This window comes from Aedes albopictus, chromosome 2, assembly GCF_035046485.1.
Source record: "Aedes albopictus strain Foshan chromosome 2, AalbF5, whole genome shotgun sequence".
NCBI lineage: Eukaryota > Metazoa > Arthropoda > Insecta > Diptera > Culicidae > Aedes > Aedes albopictus.
This window is the reverse complement of record NC_085137.1, coordinates 253,842,634-253,863,426: the sequence shown is the minus strand read 5'-3', so window position 1 is coordinate 253,863,426 and position 20,793 is coordinate 253,842,634. Positions and strand designations below refer to the sequence as shown.

The window sequence follows — 20,793 nt, the reverse complement described above, 5'->3', positions numbered from 1 at the left end:
TCCTTTCGTGCATGCTCGTTCACGTTGTTGTTGAATGGGCAGTTGAACGGCGTGGAGTGTGGTAGGAAAAATAGGGGCAAAATATTCGCGGGCTGCACTTCGCGTTGGCGCGAACAGTATCCTTTTAGGGACGTGCCTGTCTACGACGTATGCCAGGATATTTGAAAAGGTGAGTGCGGCTGTCTCAACATCGCCCGGGTCGAGAACGTGTTCCCAGTCAATACTTGTCAACACCTCAGCAATGCTACGATGATCGGCCCTCCGGAAGTCGTAAGATACGGAGGCAACGGCATCTTCGAAGTCATGGACAAGCGAATTTTCCACGTTGATAATCAAGGGAGGATGATGAGGAACGTCTTTGACCAGCGCACATTGGTCGGGCTCCATACAAAGGGGCGGCCAAAACTCTCATAAAACGAAATTGATATTTTTAAACTTTATTTCACCTTATAACAAAGTTAATGTATTGTACTTTTATGATTCTTAATTAAAAGCATACCAGCTTTTGTATTTCAATGACATTTTCACTGCCAAAGTGGCCTAAGTCATAAAATTTAAAAATGATTTACTCGAAAAAAGTAAAATAATAATATTTTGAGAATGGAATATATGTTTTGAGTTATCCAGCATATGAAAGCTTGTTATTGGACTGTTTGAATGCATGTATGGCGCAAAATTAATATGTCACAAAACTTTTCATATTTTTATATATTATACCTTAGAAATTATGATAATTTTTAAGTTAAAAAACGGTTCGTGTCGTCACGTGTCACCGCAATTTCGAATAGTACATCTTAAACATCATGCTTAGAGCTGCCTAAAAACGTTTAAATATTTTGCAGAAATTTGCAGTTTTTCAAATTAGAGCTATTTAAAAAAAGTCATGTTTTTTCATATATTTTACGTTATTTTTCCGTTTTTTACTGAAATAAAATTTATCTTTCCACATTTTTCACACGTTTTGAACAAACTTGATTGGATTTGATCGAAAGATGATCATTTATTTAAATTCAAATTGATTTTCTAACAAAAAACGCAAAAAAATGTAGTTTACTGATTTTCACCGTTTTTGAAATTATTGAAATTACGTAATTTTTGAATACCCCTTTTTAAACACTAAAAATACTATATAACATATCTAGGCAACCTATAACTTCGATTAAACACATAAAAAGAGTTTTGGCCGAACTTTATCTTTTTCCGACCATTGTGTACCGGCGACCGCCACGGTACAACCTAGAGCGACTGAAGCTATCGGATGTCGCCTCAGCATACGCGCAGAATCTCAAGGCCGCGTTGCCAGACGAGGGCGAGCTCGATGAGGCCCCTCTAGAGGACTACTGGAGTACACTAGTGAAAGCAGCCATCAATGACGCAGCCGAGAGCACCATCGGGAACGTGGAACGGAATCGACGGAACGAATGGTTCGACGAAGAGTGCAGAACGGTTTTGGAGGAGAAGAACGCAGCAAAGGCGGTAATGTTGCAGCAAGGGACTCGACAGAACGTGGAACGTTACGAACAGAAGCGGAAACAGCAGACCCGCCTCTTTTGGGAGAAAAAGCGCCGCCTGGAAGAAGCGGAGTGTAAAGGACTGCTGTGCCGTTCCCAAGAAACACGGAAGTTCTATCAGAAGCTCAACGCATCCCGCAACGGCTTCGTGCCGCGAGCTGAAATATGCAGGGAGAAAGACGGAGGCCTCTTGACGGACGGACGTGAGGTGATCGAAAGGTGGAAGCAGCACTTCGATCAGCACCTGAACGGCGTGGAGAACGTAGGCACGGGAGCCCACGGCAACGGAGGAAACGACGACGCCAGTGCAGCGGAGGACGGAAATGAACCAACTACCACGCTGAGGGAAGTTAAGGATGCCATTCACCAGCTCAAAACCAACAAAGCAGCTGGTAAGGATCGTATCGCAGCTGAACTCATCAAGATGGGCCCAGAAAAGTTGGCCACCTGTCTGCGTCGGCTGATAGTCAGGATCTGGGAAACCGAACAGCTACCGGAGGAGTGGAAGGAAGAGGTAACCTGCCCCATTCACGAGAAAGGCGGCTATTTGGAATGAGAGAACTTCAGGGCGATCACTATTTTGAATGCTGCCTACAAAGTGCTATCCCAGATCATCTTCCGTCGTCTGTCACCTAAAACGAATGAGTTCGTGGGAAGTTATCAAAATCCTCCAGAAATGCCGTGAATACCAGGCCCCAACGCATCACCTGTTCATCGACTTCAAAGCGGCATACGACAGTATCGACCGCGCAGAGCTATGGAGAATCATGGACGAAAACGGCTTTCCTGGGAAGCTGACTAGACTGATTAAAGCAACGATGGAAGGTGTGCAAAACTGCGTAAGGGTTTCGGGTGAACTATCCAGTTCATTCGAATCTCGCCGGGGACTGCGACACGGTGATGGATTCTCATGCCTACTCTTCAACATCGCTCTGGAAGGTGTGATGCGACGAGCCAGGCTCAACAGCCGGGGAACGATTTTCACAAAATCCGGTCAATTTGTGTGCTTTGCGGACGACATGGACATTATTGCAAGAACATTTGGAACGGTGGCAGAGCTGTATACCCGCCTGAAACGCGAAGCAGCAAAGGTCGGTCTGGTGGTGAATGCCTCAAAAACAAAGTACATGCTGGTAGGCGGAACCGAACACGAACGGATCCGTCTGGGTAGTAATGTTACGAGAGACGGGTATATTTTCGAGGTGGTGGAGGAATTCGTCTACCTCGGATCCTTATTGACGGCTGACAAAAACGTGAGCCGTGAAATTCGGAGGCGCATCATCAGTCGGGCCTACTACGGGCTCCAGAAGAAACTGCGGTCGAAAAAGATTTACCCACGCACCATGTACAAAACGCTAATAAGACCGGTACAGTAGACGTTCGGTCGGTGCAAACGGTTTAACTGCAATGCTTTTTAACTGCAAGTCCGGTAACTGCACCAAATTTGCAGTTATCGCACCGCCAAATGTCAGAATGGTGCGCCATGTTAGCCCAAATGAACAGTCGGATGAATTTCACGTTCATTCTACGTCAGTTGATGGCTTGTTGACACTGTCAGGCGTTGCAGTTATCGGATTTTCGTTCGCTAAGTGAAACGTAAACATGTTGCAGTTATCGAACGTCTACTGTAGTCCTCTACGAGCACGAGACATGGACCACGCTCGAGGAGGACCTGCAAGCACTCGGGGATTTCGAGCGACGCGTGCTAAGGACGATCTTCGGCGGTGTGCAGGAGAACGGTGTGTGGCGGAGAAGGATGAACCACGAGCTTGCTACACTTTACGGCGAACCCAGCATCCAGAAGGTGGCCAAAGCCGGAAGGATACGGTGGGCAGGGTATGTTGCAAGAATGCCGGACAACAACCCTGCAAAGCTGGTGTTTGCAACTGATCCGGTTGGCACTAGAAGGTATGGAGCGCAGAGAGCACGATGGGCGGACCAGGTGGAGCGTGACTTGGCGAGCATTGGGTGCGACCGAGGGTGGAGAGCAGCAGCCACAAACCGAGTACATATTGTGGCGTACTATTGATTGTTGATTATGTCTTGTCTTAATGATGTTGAACAAATAGATGTATATGTATATGTAAATGAGCGATGTCGTATTCATTCTCCTCCCCAATGATCATGGGCGAAACAGTCTGCACGCCGTATCGAATGATAGCGGCCAGCGATGCGTAAACTTTGCAGCCTCCCGTGGTATGGTAGTCCGAAGCACCTTCTTCCCCCGCAAAGATATCCACAAAGCCACCTGGAGATCACCCGACCATCAAACAGAAAACCAAATCGACCACGTTACCGTTCTAATCGACGGTAAATTCTTCTCAGATATAACCAACGTCCGCACATACCGCAGTGCGAACATAGATTCTGATCACTACTTAGTCGCTGTATGCATGCGCTCAAAACTTTCGACAGTTATCACCACGCGTCGAAGTCGAACGCCGCGGCTCAACATCGAGCAGCTGCGTAACGTAGAAGTGGCTCAAGACTACGCGCAGCAGTTAGCAGTCGCCCTACCAACGGAAGAGCAGTTTGGCGCAGCTACAATTGAAGATGGCTGGAGGGACATCCGATCCGCCATAGGTAGTCTCGGCTACAGCACTAGGCTTCGCGACTCCGAATCACAGAATACCAGGTACGACGGCGAGTGTGAACAGTTGAAACACGAGAAGAATGCTGCAACACCGTACGAGAGCGAATGAGGCACGTTACTAACAGGCAGAACTCAGTCTTCCGGATGAAGAAGCGCCAGCAGGAAGAACGGCACATGAAAGTTCTACGAGAAGCTGAACCGCTCGCGCAGAGGCTTTGTGCCACAAGCCGACATGTGCCGAGATAATCACGGGAATATTCTCACGAGCGAGCGTGAGGTGGTCGAGAGGTGGCGGCAGCATTACGATGAGCACCTCAATGGCGACGTTGCAAGTACAGGGTTGTTACGAGAAGGGTGGAATAAAATCCGCGCCAAATCCGCGCGAGCTAAATTTGAATCCGCGCCAAATCCGCGCGATGCTGGAAATAAATTCGCGCCAAATCCGCGAGAGCGTGAAGGTATTTTTTTTTCTTTCTTCACGTTATTGAAGAAATCCATTAAATCCATTAAACTGGAATGGACTGCTGGATGAAGAATAAACTTTTGATTCGTAAATCAACGCAACTCATGCTTTCTGAAAGTGAGTTCAAAGACGTTTCGGCAAAACTTTCGTTATTTTTTTTTTCCAAAAACATTTCTTAAAGATCCATTGAGCGATTTTTGAATAGAATTTTCTAGACAAAATCTCAGGAGAAACTTTCCAAGAACTAGTTAGTGTATTCGTGGGAAAAATATTAAAAAAAAAACTGAAGAAATTTTTATAAGAAACTGAAAAAAAATCTTTGAAATAAACAGAATGGAACTTTCTTGGCTTTCTTTAAGTATTACTGAATATTTTTGGAGACAGAAACCCGACCATTTTTTTTTAAAGAATTGTTTGAAACCAGTATCAATTTGAGAAGGATACTCATGAAAAATTCTCATAAGATCACTTCGAACACTTTTTGAGTAATGTCTTAGTAGTTCTTGAATGAATCTTCAGTGAGGAATTTTCAAAGAAGAATACTTGGCAAAACCTGAGAAAACGTCCCTTAAAATGAGTAGTCTTATTTTGTTTTATTGATGCACAAGGGGATCATGGGGCCAAGTCTCCAATGCAAGTCCAAGAACTCACATCGTCCATAATACACCGTGAAATTTGGGAGTAGGTATTGCAACCTCTTTAGGCCATGTGGCACCATGTTCAGTGAACTAGCATAAACAGCTCTTCTTGTGATTCTTGATCTTGTGTCTTCAATATTGGAAGCTTGGTTAATAATAATTTAAAAAAATAGAAGGATAAATAGGCTCCTAAAGGCCTATCTCAATTTCTGCATAATTCGATCAAGCATTGATTAAAACGACACGTTTACTCATTTTTTAAGTATTCCTATTAGGTAAAGCCCATAAAATATATTTTCAAAAATTTTAATATTTTTTGCAACACTCCTTGTTTAGCACTCAATTTTGGGTAAATTTTGTTTACCGTGTATGTCAAACAGGAACATTTGTTGTCAAAAGTGAGCCAATGTGGTGTCTTTTGCAACCCGCCGTTCCACTTTCGTTACGTCAAGGTTGACCTCGAATGTCAAACAAGACTTGCTCATCATTATTTTATTTTCGAGTTTATTAACTATTCTGTTATTGTTCAAGTTCGGAAAAATTACCATTGAGATCAGAAAACCAAGCTCTTTCGTGTTATGCACCAAAAGCGGGAAAATATTTTTCATTTTAGGACCCTATTGTGTAACAACCTCCTTTCTTATGGAAATAGAAATCAAATATATCAAAAACAACAAAAAAAAGTCGTGACGCTTCTTCGTTTGATCACGAAAAGTATCGGATCTTTTTGCCACCACGAGTGTGCATCTTTCTCTGTCTAGTAAAGATACATTTAAGCCCCGAGACCTGACAGCAATCAAGCTGATCACAAGGTCCCTTAAAATGGATAATCACTGGAAAAATCCTAGAAGGACAATTTTGACAATTTCCATGATTTACTTGCTGGAGTCCTTTGAAATTCCTACAGGGTTTTCCTGGATTTTTTAGGAGTTTCTCCAAGAATTCCTGCAGTAATACATCCAGGAATGCCGACAGAGATCCCCCAGAGTTTTTTGCCAAAGTTTTTACTAGCAGTTTCCTCTAGGATACCCTTCAAAAAAATTTTCCGAAATAATCTAGGGATTTATCTAGAAATCTCTTGAAAATATATAGCTGGTGCCTTTCCAAATTGTACCAGTAACTCGGGCAGATTACTATTACCCTTTCGGCTTCCGATAAACGAATATCTTTCGGATATTACATTCAAAGGAGCACCGCCGCCGGCGGCGGACGATACGTTACGTCTGGGACGAGTGTGGACTATGCAGTGGGCTCATACTTACGATAAAACGGAGCATAGTTAATTCCCAGAAAAGGCGCAATATAGCGACTGAAACGTCGAATAAAAGCTTAAGAATCCATTTTTGAGTTATTCTTCCTAAGACTGAACGCCATACCTCCCAACATAACCAACAGTCGAAATTCGAAGGAATTGCTAGAAACAAATTTGATTTTTTTTTTGAGAAACGAGAACTCGAAAGTTGAATAAAGATGCACTGCCCATAACTGCATAACAGTCACATTCGACAAAAGTAGGCATTGTACAAAATGGAGCTTAAAATTTGCAACATGCGCTAGTATGGAGACGACACGAAATTTCAAAAATTAGTCAATAATTTAAAATTCATCCTTTTGCAATGAAATTTTCTACAGCTCTTCTTGTATGCTGGACGAATAATTAAAAAAATAATCAGAACAAAATATGATTAATATTACGCTTTGACACCAGTGTGTATTTTTAGTGTGACTGTTATGCGGTTACATTCATAAATTTTAGCCAATGAGACAAAACGACTTGGTATTTGTTTCAAATTTTGCAGAACAAACTTGAAATGTTCATTTGGGTGGATGAAAGTACTGATGATTGGGAGATGATCCCCGGTATTTACTCAATATTGCCAAAAAATGCAAATGTTACAATTATGCAATTATGGGCAGTGCACATTAGTATGGTACACGCTTGTATGGAAAAAATAAATCCTCGCTCCAGTCGACTTTTTAGATTCCATTTAGGTCCCATATGAACTGTGCAAAATTTCAGCGCAATCAGTGAAACTATAATTTAGCGCAAGCGGTTCAAAGTTTTCATAGGATTTACTATGGGAAAAGTTACACTTTCAGATAAAAAATCCCAGAGGTCGTCCCTTGTCTCCGTAATTCAAATCGATCAATGTTTCTTGTAGAAAAATCAATTATGAAACTTTCCTTCGAAGACAGCAAAACAATTGGATGCTTGTGGAAAAAGTTATTGATTTATTACCGATTAGTGATCCAACGAACGGCTTTTTATTTTGTTTTATCAGCAGCACTGCTGCTGCCGTTGTTGCATGGGGTGGCGGGAGGCATCACCACCCCCCAAGGCAGCAGCTACAGTGCTGCTAATAAAACAAAACAAAAAGCCGTTCGTTGGATCTCTAATCGGTAATAAATTAATAACTTTTTTCACAAGCATCCAATTGTTTTGCGGTCTTCGAAGGAAAGTTTCATGAATTATTTTTCTACAAGAAACGTTGATCGATTTGAATTAAGGAGACAAGGGGCGACCTCTGGGATTTTTTATCTGAAAGTGTAACTTTTCCCATAGTAAATCCTATGAAAACTTTGAACCGCTTGCGCTAAATTATAGTTTCACCGATTGCGCTGAAATTTTGCACAGTTCATATGGGACCTAAATGGGATCTAAAAAGTCGACTGGAGCGAGGATTTGATATTTGTCCCATACTAGTGCACATCATACCCGCAATGGAATTGGAAGAATCGTTGCACAATTTCTTCAAAGAAATATTTTGAAGAGCTGATCAAATTCGTAAACGATTGCTGTAAACCAAAACGAAAACTTGCTCCAAATTCTTCACTAGTAGGATGTTAAGGTCAACATGATCCAGTCAGGCACGCTGAACGTACACTACGCTATCGTGGTGCAAAAATTCTAACATCTTAGGAGGGTTAAACAAATATTTACTTTTCATAATTTCTAATTCAAGTGCCGACAATCATTCAAATATTTCGCTGTACACACTACAAAAATCATTTCCGCGCCAAATCCGCGTGAGGGCCAAATTCCATGGGTAAATCCGCGCCAAATCCGCGAAAATCGCGAAATCTGCGGAATTCGCGAAATCCGCGCTGTTGTAACAACCCTGCAAGTACCGAAGGTGGGGTGATGGAAGACGGGACCTGGAGAAGGCGAATGAATCACGAGTTGCATCAGCTGCTAAGAGAACCAACCATCGTCCATACCGCCATACCATAAATCGGGAGGCTACGGTGGGCGGGTCACGTCATCAGGATGTCGGATAGCAACCCGACTAAAATGGACGTGGAGCGCAGCGAGCTAGGTGGGTCGACCAAGTGGAGGACGATCTGCGGACCCTACGCAGAGTGCGGAAAATAAACAATAACAATAACAATAGCAGAGTGCGGAACTGGAGACAAACAGCCATGGACCGAGTGGAATGGAGACGGCTACTATGTACAGCAGACTTTTTAAATTACTCTAAAATGTAATTCAGACTTTCGGAAAAAGTAATAAAATGAAACATGTTTTGATTAAATTTATTATTTCCATATTCTATCGCCTAAAAAAGTTTTTTGCCTGCAATCGCAGTTTTTTTTTTGAAAATATATTTGAATGCTTTTTCATAAAACGAAAAATTTATATTATGCATGTGCTCGCAATTGGCTTGCGTGCTCACCACAGTAAATTTTATATTTTTAATCAATAGATATTTATACCGGTGATACAGTTGGATTTAGGAGAAAACAAAATGTTAAATGAACTTACGTCTATTTTGTTTGTTACACTTCTGCTTGTCTGTCTCTTGCTCTTACATTCTTGACTGGCTTGCTTATTTTCACTCTGATAAAACACTAATAGAAACTTAAGTTTTATAAAGAATCTTTCTTACTTTCTACAGATAAAAAGAGCTCAAATGATGCAGAAAATAGTTGTTTTCCGGTTCTGAATATTCTACTTTTGATTCAAAAATATTGTGCAATGAAGTGTACATTATTACTGAATCAAACATCATTTGTTATTGAACAAGGAAATTAGGATTTGAATCAAAAATAGAATATAATAAAACCGTGTAAAAACATATTCTCTGCCCAGTGATTGTGATCATTAGGTGTAGTTTTACTTCAGCAGATTGTGGAATTGTTCAAACTTACAGTAGAATATCTTAACAGATAATCCTTTGTCGGTCGGATTCGTCAAAAACTTTATAATGAAAGAAGGAAAGAACGCTAGATTGAGAGATCTTACTCTTTAGCGGGAACTTCGATCACTCGTGGTTTGTCGATGATTCGAGCGGTGCGATTGCCCTTCTCGACGATGCCAATGATCCATGCTTGGCATCCTTCCTGCTTCTCGATGTCCTTGCAGTAGGCGGCGGCCTGTTCACGTGGCAAGCAGATCAGCAATCCTCCGGAAGTTTCCGCCGAGTGGCCCTGCAGCAGTTGGAACATGTTACCGCAGGCCTTGGCTACGGCGGCCATTTTCGCGATCACCGGCAGGTTGTGGATGACGAAAGATACGTCGTTCTTCTGATGGGAGGCCAGCGTTTGGGCGTGACCGAGCAGACCGAATCCGGTGATATCCGTGGCTCCGTGGGCGTTGTACTTGTGCATCAACCGAGCGGCGATTCGGTTCAACCGGGACATGGAGTCCATCGCTCGATGGTAGGCTTTGCGAACGTCCTCTTCGGAGACGACCAGCTTGATGCGGTTCCAGCGTTCCGACTGATCGAGCCATTGGTGAGCGTTGACGGCCACTTGAGTTCCGAGGGCCTTGGTCAGGACTAGCACATCGCCCACGACGGCATTGTCCGGGACGATGAATTCATTTTGCTGGCAAATGGTGGTCGCAACTCCTCCGATCGTGCACCAGGGGTTGACAACGCTTTGACCTCCAGTCACGGACGTACCGGCCTCTAGAGCGGAATCCTGCGAAAGAGAGTAAATCAAATTGTTTACTTTAGGTCATTAAGGCAAATTTAGTTAATGAGGAACAGTCACAAAATGGATCACCATGCATTATATTTATAGGGCAAGGTGGCAAATATTTGATAAAGTTTTATAATTGTTTTGTATGGTTGTTCAATTGAAGTTGCTTGCCAATATGTCAAGCATGTTAGTTTACATAAAGAGGCATGTTAGTCAGACGAACATCACGAATGTGATGATCGACAATACATTGTCAGCATGTCAGAGCACCGTAACTGAGTAATTCTCGCTGAGACCAGTCCACTATTTACACCTTGTCTTTAGAAATGCTTTTGGTGGCGATTTTCTGAAAGTCCTTGCCGAAAAAGTAAGGAAAGCGCCAGAGGCGTCTCGTGACCCATAGAAAGGGATGTGCACTTGAAGAGTTTTCCAAGATCCAAGATCTGGTGAAAAAACTTCCGGATTATGACAAACGTGGTTGGGTGCGCTGCAAGCGCAGAAAAAAGAAGATAACTTTGCGAACGGTTTCGAATTATATTTCCGATATGGTGTGGAGGTTTGTGAGGCAAATATTGACAGTATCGAACACGACGATTTCTGACGGAGTCTGACGTTTCTCCGATCTCACTAACACAAACAGCAGCAGAGGTGGTGCTTGATTCGTTGCGATGATTCAGAAATGCCGACTGGAAGTAGGCAGCGCGTTTTGTTATGAAAGCAACATACAATATTTCGATGGATTACAAATTCAACACACAATTTTCAAAGTGATGGACATGCTGTTGGTTACGACAGCGTGAGCAAAGATTCTATGTCGGATGAAGAAGAGGAAATCGGTGCCATAACATGCCCAATATGCCAGCAATACTATCATCCCATGAAGGTTGGACGTTTACTTATTAAGGACAAGATATTTGGAGAGCAGCTTGGCGCAGCTACACTTGAAGATGGCTGGAGGGACATCCGATTCGCCATAGGCCTCGGCTACAGCACTAGGCTTCGCGACTCCAAGTCACAGAAACGGTGACGAATGTGAACAGTTGAAAAACGAGAAGAATGCAGCATGAGCAAGAATGTTGCAACACCGTACGAGGACGAATGAGACACGTTACAGACAGGCGCGAAACAGGCAGAACTCAGTCTTCCGGATGAAGAAGCGCCAGCAGGAAGAACGAGATCGCGAAACGATGGAAGAGCTGTACCGCACTAAGGACACACGAAAGTTCTACGAGAAGCTGAACCGCTCGCACAGAGGCTTTGTATCGCCACAAGCCGACATGTGCCGAGATAATCACGGGAATATTCTCACGAGCGAGCGTGAGGTGGTCGAGAGGTGGCGGCAGCATTACGATGAGCACTTCAATGGCAACGTTGCAAGCACCGAAGGTGGCGTGGTAACAGATCTAGGAGTATGTGCACAGGACGAAAGACTTCCGGCCCCTGACCTCCAAGAGATTGAGGAGGAGGTTGGCCGGTTGAAAAACAACAAAGCCGCTGGAGCAGATCAACTACCAAGCGATCTTCTAAAATACGGTGGAGAAGCACTGGTGAGAGCACTACACTGGGTCATTACCAAGATTTGGGAGGAGGAAGTATTACCGGAGGAATGGATGGAAGGTATCGTGTGTCCCATCTACAAAGAGGGCGACACGTTGGGTTGCCGGAACTATCGCGCGATCACACTACTGAGCGCTGCCTACAAGATACCTCTCAAATTTTATGCCGCCGACTATCACCGATTGCAAGAGAGTTCGTGGGGCAATATCAGGCTGAATTCATGGGTGAACACGCTACAACGGACCAGATGTTCGCCATCCGTCAGGTGTTGCAGAAATGTCGCGTATACAACGTGCCCACACATCACTTGTTCATCAATTTCAAGTCGGCGTATGATACAATCGATCGAGAACAGCTATGGTAGATTATGCACGAATTCCCGGATAAACTGATACGGTTGATCAAGGCGACGATGGATCGAGTGATGTGCGTAGTTCGAGTATCAGGGACACTCTCGAGTCCCTTCGAATCTCGCAGAGGGTTACGGCAAGGTGATGGTCTTTCGTGCTTGCTGTTCAACATTGCTTTGGAGGGTGTAATAAGAAGAGCGGGGATAAACACGAGTGGGACGATTTTCACGAAGTCCGTTCAGCTGCTTGGTTTCGCCGATGATATTGATATTATTGCTCGTAAATTTGAGACGATGGCGGAAACGTACATCTGACTAAAGAGTGAGGCCAGGAGATTCGGATTCGTCATTAATGTGTCGAAGACAAAGAACATGATGGCAAAGGGTTCCAGGGAGGAATCACCGCGCCCGGCACCCCGAATTCATATCGACGGTGATGAAATCGAGGCGGTTGAAGAATTCGTGTACTTGGGCTCACTGGTGATCGACGACAACGACACCAGCAGAGAAATTCAGAGGCGCATTGTGGCAGGAAATCGTGCTTACTTTGGACTCCGCAAAACTCTACGATCGAATAAAGTTCGCCTTAACACGAAGTTAACTACGGGCCCGAAACATGGACCCTTGCATGGACCCTACGTGCAGAGGACCAACGCGCTCTTGGAGTTTTCGAACGGATGGTGTTGCGTACTATCTACGGTGGAATGCAGATGGAAGACGGGACTTGGAGAAGGCGAATGAACCACGAGCTGCATCAACTGAGAACCAACCATCGTCCATACCGTGAAAATCGGGAGGCTACGGTGGGCAGGTCACGCCATCAGGATGTCGGATAGCAACCCGACTAAAATGGTTCTCGAGAGTCATTCGACCGGTACAAGAAGACGTGGAGCGCAGCGAGCTAGGTGGGTCGACCAAGTGGAGGACGATCAGCGGACCCTACGCAGAGTGCGGAACTGGAGACAAATAGCCATGGACCGAGTGGAATGGAGACGGCTACTATGTACAGCAGAGGCCACCCCGGCCTTAGCCTGATCGGTAAGTAAGTACGTATGATCAGGGTGGCCAGCGAACCGGGAAAACCGGGAAAAAGCCGGGAATTCGAAATCACCGGGAATAAACCGGGAAATATTCGGGAATTCAGATTGCCACCGGGAAAATTTTGCATTTCCAGGAATAATTCCATACTGCTTTATTATTTCTAATTGTTAATCACTTTTTTATCATCCATGAAAATAATCTGTAATGCTAAGCTTGTTGCTGGTTTAACAGAAGTTGCAATATTTCGATATATTTTATTGAAAATACAATTTGCGTTATATTTAGATGGTTGAGAACCACTGAAATGGATAGTCTCTCATGCTCTCGCCGTTCTGCGTGCTCGCCGATAGCATTGTAATATGCCTTCGGTCGATGCACAATCGCAGAGATTAATTAGATTAGAAGTAATGTAGCCTTCGTGTAGTAACGTGTCGTTTTGTAATGTAATTTTAATGTAAATAAAGTTATGTTTTAATGTTTGTTATTCGCTACGCCTGTGAGTTTATTTAGACAGTAATGTCTCCCGGCCACCCCGAACTCCAGGACGTAACATAGATGTTGAGAATTTTAAATTCATAACATCGGTTGCTGAAGTCGATCTGTTAAGTCATTTTAAAAGTTATAACTGTTTTTATTCTTAATTTTCAGCAAATCAAGAAGAAACAATAATTTATAATTCCTGCGTTATTACAGGGTTTCAGTAAACTTTAGTAAAGGGCAATCTTCCTCTGAATTAGTCTTGTATCGATGTCACCAAAATACAATAATGCTACAAAAACTAACCAGGGCACTCACATGTTTCTTTTCACTTGCCTACATCAAATTGAAATTGTGGGAAATGTATTTTAACAACAGCAACAAGGAATTGATGAAAGACAGACTAAATGGAGTAAATAGGACGTTGTCGTTGGCTAAATTTTAACAACAGTTATGTACAACTAAACTGAAACCTAGAATCAGTATTTTTACTTGGCCAAACGTAATTCTAAGCAGTTTTTTTTGGCAAGTGTTACTAAAACAGATAATGTTATTATATGGAACATGAGAGACGAACACAAAACAATAAAGCCTATAGGCTTTCTGAAAAAAAATGTAAAATTGTTAAAAGGAATTAACAATTGCTCAAAGGAATTCAGCAATAAGGCCAGTTTCGTGTTCAAAAGGAATCGCTCAAGAAAGTTTTAGACCAATTCCTTTTTTTTTTTTTTTCAAAGTGATTACGGCGGTAGCAACACTGTGCTTATGTTCTACACCGCACCCTTTCCCTACATTTGCTTCTAGGAGCCTCTATTTTTGTTTCAACACACAGAAGTACGTAGGCGTGCGTGGCCCAAGTCGACACTGTTTTGGCCTGCGTTGAACAAAAATAGTTTTAATAAAAGTTTCCCCTTTTTTCTTTTTGTCAATTGTTTTTTTTGTAGTATGGTCCATGTATTTAGTAAGATTCTTGTCAATTTGTCAATTATTCGAAGTAGATCTCCAATAGTCAATAAGTCAATTAAGTCATTCTGATCTGTTCTATCATAGCAGCTTTAGTCTTTGCTTTATTGAAGTGTAGTTTTATTGGAAATATGCTGAATATCGTTATTAAAAAGAGACGTCTGGAACTGTGTCCTGCTAGTTGTTCCGTCATGCACATACTAAAAAATGAATATTAATGCTGTCTAGCGCATTGTTTCCTATCGGCCATTATTGTAGTATAGTCCCAACTGCAAGCTTTTTTTCCAATCTTAGAGTCAATTGTCTTCTAGTTACTTCTAGACAGATTCATCGAATCAGTCGAACCCGTATGTTAAAATATAGTCGATTCTGTGTCAAATTGTTTCTCTGTGTTCATCTCTTGTGTCCTTAAAATGTTATCGGTCCAAAACCTACAGAAGCATGTAACTGAACTTCTAATATTTTTTTCTGTTGGTGTCATAACATCATCTAAGAGATAAACAAAAATTGCTTGTCAACTATTATGTATTCATCCCCCTACAAATACTATGAAAAATATTCAAATTCGTTCTGTCCTATCGGTCCTATCAAGATAAACCATGTCATTTTCTCATGCGTGGCCTAGAAATGTCAACCTAGTCATACAAAAGTAACGTTGTTCAGTTAATAAAAAGCAGTCAGTTTTTTGTCCAGTCCAAACTGTCACGTCAAGTGTTCGCACGTTAGCTTCGAATCTATCAGCACAATTAAGTGCTGCAAATCTCCTTCCCACTATTAATTTTTTGGTTGATTTTAATTGCTTTATTTAAATAAAATATAATAAAGTATAACATTGTAGAAATTCGAAAAAGCGACTATGACATTAATAAATTACTAATCAAAATCAACCAAGAAACGTGGGAAATAGAGCCCAAACAACATTTTGAAGTCAGCTGGCTGTAAAAGGTTCCAAAACCAGTCACAAATCCTATAAAACTTTTATTAGGATTTGTAACGATCATCAAAACCTTCTCAAATCCAACCGATTTGGAACTATTGCTTGGGAATAGACTCTACTGAGCCCTGGCGGTTCCTCCGTGTTTATCGAGCATGTCTGATGCATATGATCAGCCATACTCCATCTGCAGCAGCCGGTTCGTGATGAACCGTTGGAGGCGCATTAAAGTGTTAAAAAGGTGATATGTTTCACTAAAGAACACTACATTACAATAATCAAAATGAAACTCCTTCACTTTAATACCGTCAACCCCTGCAAACTTGGCCAGGGAAGAAAGTTTTAGACCAATTCCTGGAATAAAAATTTCACAGTGACAGCCATTTGAATTGTCATTCCTTCGCAACTGCGTACTGCGAAGAAAAACGGTTTCTTGGGCGATTCATGCAAGAATTTCCGTAATATAATTGCTTTCCATCAAAATATTGAATATTTTTCAAAGAAGCCTGTGTGCCAAAAATGGCTGAATCTGAACATGTTGTTAAAATTAAGTTGATATGAAACATCTTCAAAATTTTAACAGAAGTATCAGGCATACTGTATCAATTCTAGTGGAAATGATGTTTTGACGTTCAAACTAAAAATCAGAAGAAATGTGAAAGTACTTTACAGTTGCAAAAATGTACATGTATGTACAGTTTTTACAGAAACCTATGTTTCATTGGCATTGCAAAAAAATGTCATCAGGAATTAAAATTCTTAAGAGATTATTTCTGAATTTTACCCAAAAGAATCTGTTGAAGTTCACCCAGGAGTTTAATTGAAAATTCAAACATATCGGCACCAACATTTCAAAAGGGCGTAACTGCATTTGGAAGTAATACCTTCTTTCAAATCTGTAGGTCGTACTGCCTCCCTTACACTCAAACCACCGTGGTTGTCGGAAAGAGGAGAGTTTTTCCCATCTGGTACTTGTTGTGAAAAGCATGGAAATCATAACACATGATCCACAGCTTTAAAAGAAAGTGATGATTCCAAAAGCAGTTACGCCCTTTTGAAATGTAGGTGTCGATATGTTAGTTCTGAAATGTATCCTGGAACAGCTCCTGGACCGATAGGGATTATTTTATTCAACACAAGTAAATAAACAAGTAAAACCGGGAAAAAAATGAAAAACCGGGAAATCAAAATCTGAAATTCACTGGCCACCCTGTATGATGGTTTTCAGATTTGTGCTCGAGAAAATTGGAGCTATGTACTCCAAATTCCTTGTCCTTAAGTATTCTTAAGTATTAAGATCTGTACTATAATAGCATCATGTTATTAACTTATTTTATGTTTTGATAAGTAAATCAACTATAATTACTAACTAGAAACAAGAGAGACAAATCTATAGCCGAAAGTAAAATACAAAAACTAAAATTACATTGTAGCGGATAGGCCCCGAATGATGTAACGTCAGCTAAAATTTGCCAATCGTATCAAAAGAAACTAGGCCCCTTCCAATTTTAGGTGACTTATTATTGTTGATACCGGCTTTTCTTCACCCCCAGCCCCAATTTCTTACCTTGAATCCTCGCATAATCAGCGGAATGACCACATCGCGCTCCTTCTCGGTCATTTTGGTGCTGACGGCGAGCAGCATCAGCATGTTGTCGCACTCGGTCACTCCCATGGCGTACAGATCGCTCAGGACGTTGGCACAGGCGATTTTGCCCATCATGTACGGATCGTCCACAATCGGGTAGAAGAAGTCCGTCGTCTGGACCATGCAGAGGCCACCGTGCCGCAGCGGAATCACCGAACAATCCAGACCGATTCCGATGCGCGGCGAGGACATGGACAGGTAGGCCGCATCCGGATCCTGGGTGTAATCCTGCTGCAGCGACGAGACCAACTTCTCCAGTACATCCTTGGGCACTTTGCAGCCGCGGCCTTTCAGATCGGCGAAGCGCGTCAATCGGAACGAAGCCTCTAGGTCGTGGGCGGTCGGATCGAAGGCACGCCGCAGCACCATTCCCGGATTGCCGCCCATATCGAGCTGGGTAGCTCCAAGCGAATCGTGATGATAATCACCCATTTTCCAACGAACAGTTAATTACAACCGAGTTTCACTGAATCACTGTAATCAAACACACCGCACACCGAAAATCGGCTTCACTTGAAGTTTTTTTTTCTCCCTTTGGGCGCACTGACTGTGATGCACACTCAAAATTTTCTTCAACCAAGATGGCCGACTCCGCAACAAGAAAATTTTTCCTTTATGCTTGCGTTTGAATGGAGCGAGCCACCAACTCTTCAGCAACGTAGCGTCTGTTATGTCCAAGCTCTGGCGCGTGTCTGTCAGTGGAGGGGAAAATCGAAAGTTTGGCTACCCTGCGCTGCGGTAGTCGCGCTGGCGGAGCAATCTAGAAATTTCTCCCGGCTGGCATCAGGCGGTAAAGGCATGTTCACACGCGAGCAGGGGTTGTCAAAAAGCGGAACCCACGAAGGCGAAACCCCCTTTGTGGAGAGTTTGGTACACTCGAAATTGGCGGCACCGTTTGAGCAGTAGTTGATCGAATCGATGTTCGACTTTTTCGAGGACTATTGAGGTATTGAGTAGACGTTCGATAACTGCAACATGTTTACATTTCACATAGCGAACGAAAATTCGATAACCGCAACGCCTGACAATGTCAACAAACCATCAACTGACGTAAAATGAACGTGAACTTCATCCGAAAGTTCATTTGGGCTAACATGGCGCACCATTCTGACATTTGGCGGTGCGATAACTGCAAATTTGTTTTGCAGTTAAAAAGAATTGTAGTTAAACGTTAAACCGTTTGCACCGACCGAACGTCTACTGTATTTGCACAAAAGTTCATCACTCAAAAAAATGTACACGTCCGAATAATGTGTTTTACATATAGATTTGCGCAAATTGTAAAACCCATGAATGTCACGTGTGGCACATATAGAATCGCCAACATAATTTTGTGCTTTGAGCAATGGCCAATCCACATGATTCTAATGTGTACCTCACGCAAAATTTAAATTATTTACATATGCATTGCAATTTGTTAACACATAAATGTCATATTATGCTGAACATAAATTACGTGTTACGAAGCATATGGATTTAATGTCATGTCGCTCATTAATTACACTTAGTTACTTATTTCACGCAAGCTATTTATTGAAACTCAAAAATTGTAATTGTTTTAAGAATTTGTATAATAATTTATCAATTTTAAGCATTACTCACTTGGATACTTGAATTCACTTCGTTGAATCTCCGCCGAATGGTGCATCCTACTAGATCCGGTCCTAGGCCAATCACGAGGCCAATCACTTCGAGTACCCCGGACAATGAATGCAGTTAGGTCCACCTTATCCGCAATAAGCCATCTTAGGCGCATCCTGCCCCGCGGAGCCGCCGACCTCTCCTAGGTTCTCTACCGGAGAGAAAACGATAATTAGGTAGCAAATTAATCGAATTGGTTCTATATAAATTGAAGCTCTTAATTTAATTTTGTAGGAATGTTTTTTTTTTACTTACGAGGGTGAGCTGCAATTCAGCTGAATTCTCCACCAGTTGATTGGCCATGATGAAAAACTGTTGAAGTTTGACGGTTTTTTCATGGCTCATGTGTCACCAGTTATGATATGCAATTGGAAAAAACAGTAGCGCAAATTCGATTGCAAAATTACTTCATTTTCAATCATATTACGTACGAGATTTGAATGTCTTGGCTGATGGATTCAGTTAAAGGCAGTGCTATTTGAGCTCCAAGTGCAACAAAAATTATTTTGAAGTAAGTTACATTTCATTCGGTGATGTAAGCTTTGGTGCGATACCCATGTTATGAATCAGATTATTCTAACGTGTAAGATACACATAATCCATTGGAAAAAAAAAACATCAGACTAACGTGGACGCTTTTGACTCAGCTCACAAGCCAAAACACATTAATCGATCGTGTCGATTTTTTTCAGTGGCACGCTTTATGTTAGATATTGCGCATTTCCAACCCCACTGGACCCCTCTCGCAGTTAGTATAAATGCGAGATCGTGAATAAAACTGCGATTTTGTATCGAATCGTTTTGGTTTCTTCTGCGCATTATTATTCAGCACCTTGTAATGCATAAGTCAGGCCAAACATTTCAATAGGTCCTATCTGCATTTGAGAGGCTCTCTTGGAGGCTCTCTTTGTTCACTTTCTCTTTTAATTACAGTGACGATTCGTTCGTTGAGAGCCCGTTAGATGGGCTGTCTCGATGGTTGAATGTAGAAATCCTCTACATAGAGATAAGCGGAAGTTACATATGTCGATTCGGCAACGCTGTTCATTTTGTTTACATCAGCTGCCAACACTTGCTGCAAAGCTAGATGTTCAAACTTTGTGCGTGACTTCGTAGTGGTTCAAGTTGTTTTGTTTACATTTTCTAATTATGGTAGATTTTTTTTTCAAAATTTTGAAAAAATAGCGGAGCAATCGATGAAATATGAAATTTATTGCAAAGTGTTAAGCTAAACATATCGGCAGAAATGAAGCAAGAAGCAGCAATGAAAGTTTTTTCGAGAAGTGCAGCAACAAAAGTTTCGTCATAAGCTTGAGCTTTTGAAAGCAGAATTAATTAAATTCTATCTTTTTACTAAACTTACATATACCGTCAATTTCTCGATATAAAAAATAAATAATTTTAATTTATTTAGTTCGGATTGCAATACCGTTCAATCGACGCCTTCTTACGAACGATCAGCCTGGGCCCTGTAGCATAATCAGGCTAATAATATTAGCTACAAGTTACAAGTTACAAGTACTAATATTACAAGTGCTAATAATTTGTGTTGCATAAAGGCTCAATTTTCCACTAATATTATTAGCACTTGTAATATTAGTGACAATGAAAATACAAGTTGTTTTGGTTCATTTACCTGTGAAAATTCGTCCGACAGTTCACTATTAATTTGAAATGGCAGTTGATGTTTGTTTATATTCTGCATTTTCCGCGTAACATCCGGAAATAACTTCATTTATTTCGAAGTTTTGCCTTCTTTATACGATAGGTGAAGAAAAGCATGTGCTGTTTGGATAATTTTCGACCACTTTGACGAAATATTTTTTTACTAAGTATGGCACTGCAAGTACCTAGATTTTTAGTAAAATGTCCCAAAGGTTTTTACTGGTTGAAAAACAATGTATAAAGATTTAGCAACATGTATTATGCTTCTTGTTAAAATCCTAAGTGATCTGGGATGCAAAAATTGAGCTTTTACCTACTTTTATATGTCGCAACTCGATTCGAGTTAGTGTATGTATATTGTAGCTCTTGATTAGCTTAATGATGCGCAAT

The 20,793-nt window shown here is 41.8% G+C and overlaps 1 protein-coding gene across 1 annotated transcript; it reads right to left on the bottom strand.

The window, feature by feature from the left end:
* Positions 1 to 8,725: 8,725 nt before the first annotated feature.
* On the bottom strand, positions 8,726 to 17,805 carry LOC109427897 (inactive selenide, water dikinase-like protein). The gene is made up of 2 exons (XM_019703505.3): positions 17,017 to 17,805; positions 8,726 to 10,128 (listed from the first exon to the last, which is right to left on the bottom strand). Exons 1-2 carry the CDS (start codon positions 17,527 to 17,529, stop codon positions 9,445 to 9,447), a joined length of 1,197 nt encoding a protein of 398 aa, XP_019559050.2. The 5' UTR covers positions 17,530 to 17,805; the 3' UTR covers positions 8,726 to 9,444.
* Positions 17,806 to 20,793: the final 2,988 nt, after the last annotated feature.

Bases quoted from the DNA above. Each gene is read 5' to 3' on its own strand.
- LOC109427897 (XM_019703505.3), bottom strand. From the start codon at position 17,529: ATGGGTGATTATCATCACGATTCGCTTGGAGCTACCCAGCTCGATATG. The intron at 10,129-17,016 runs GTAAGAAATTGG...TCTCTTTCGCAG, and splicing joins TGATTATGCGAGGATTCAAG to GATTCCGCTCTAGAGGCCGG.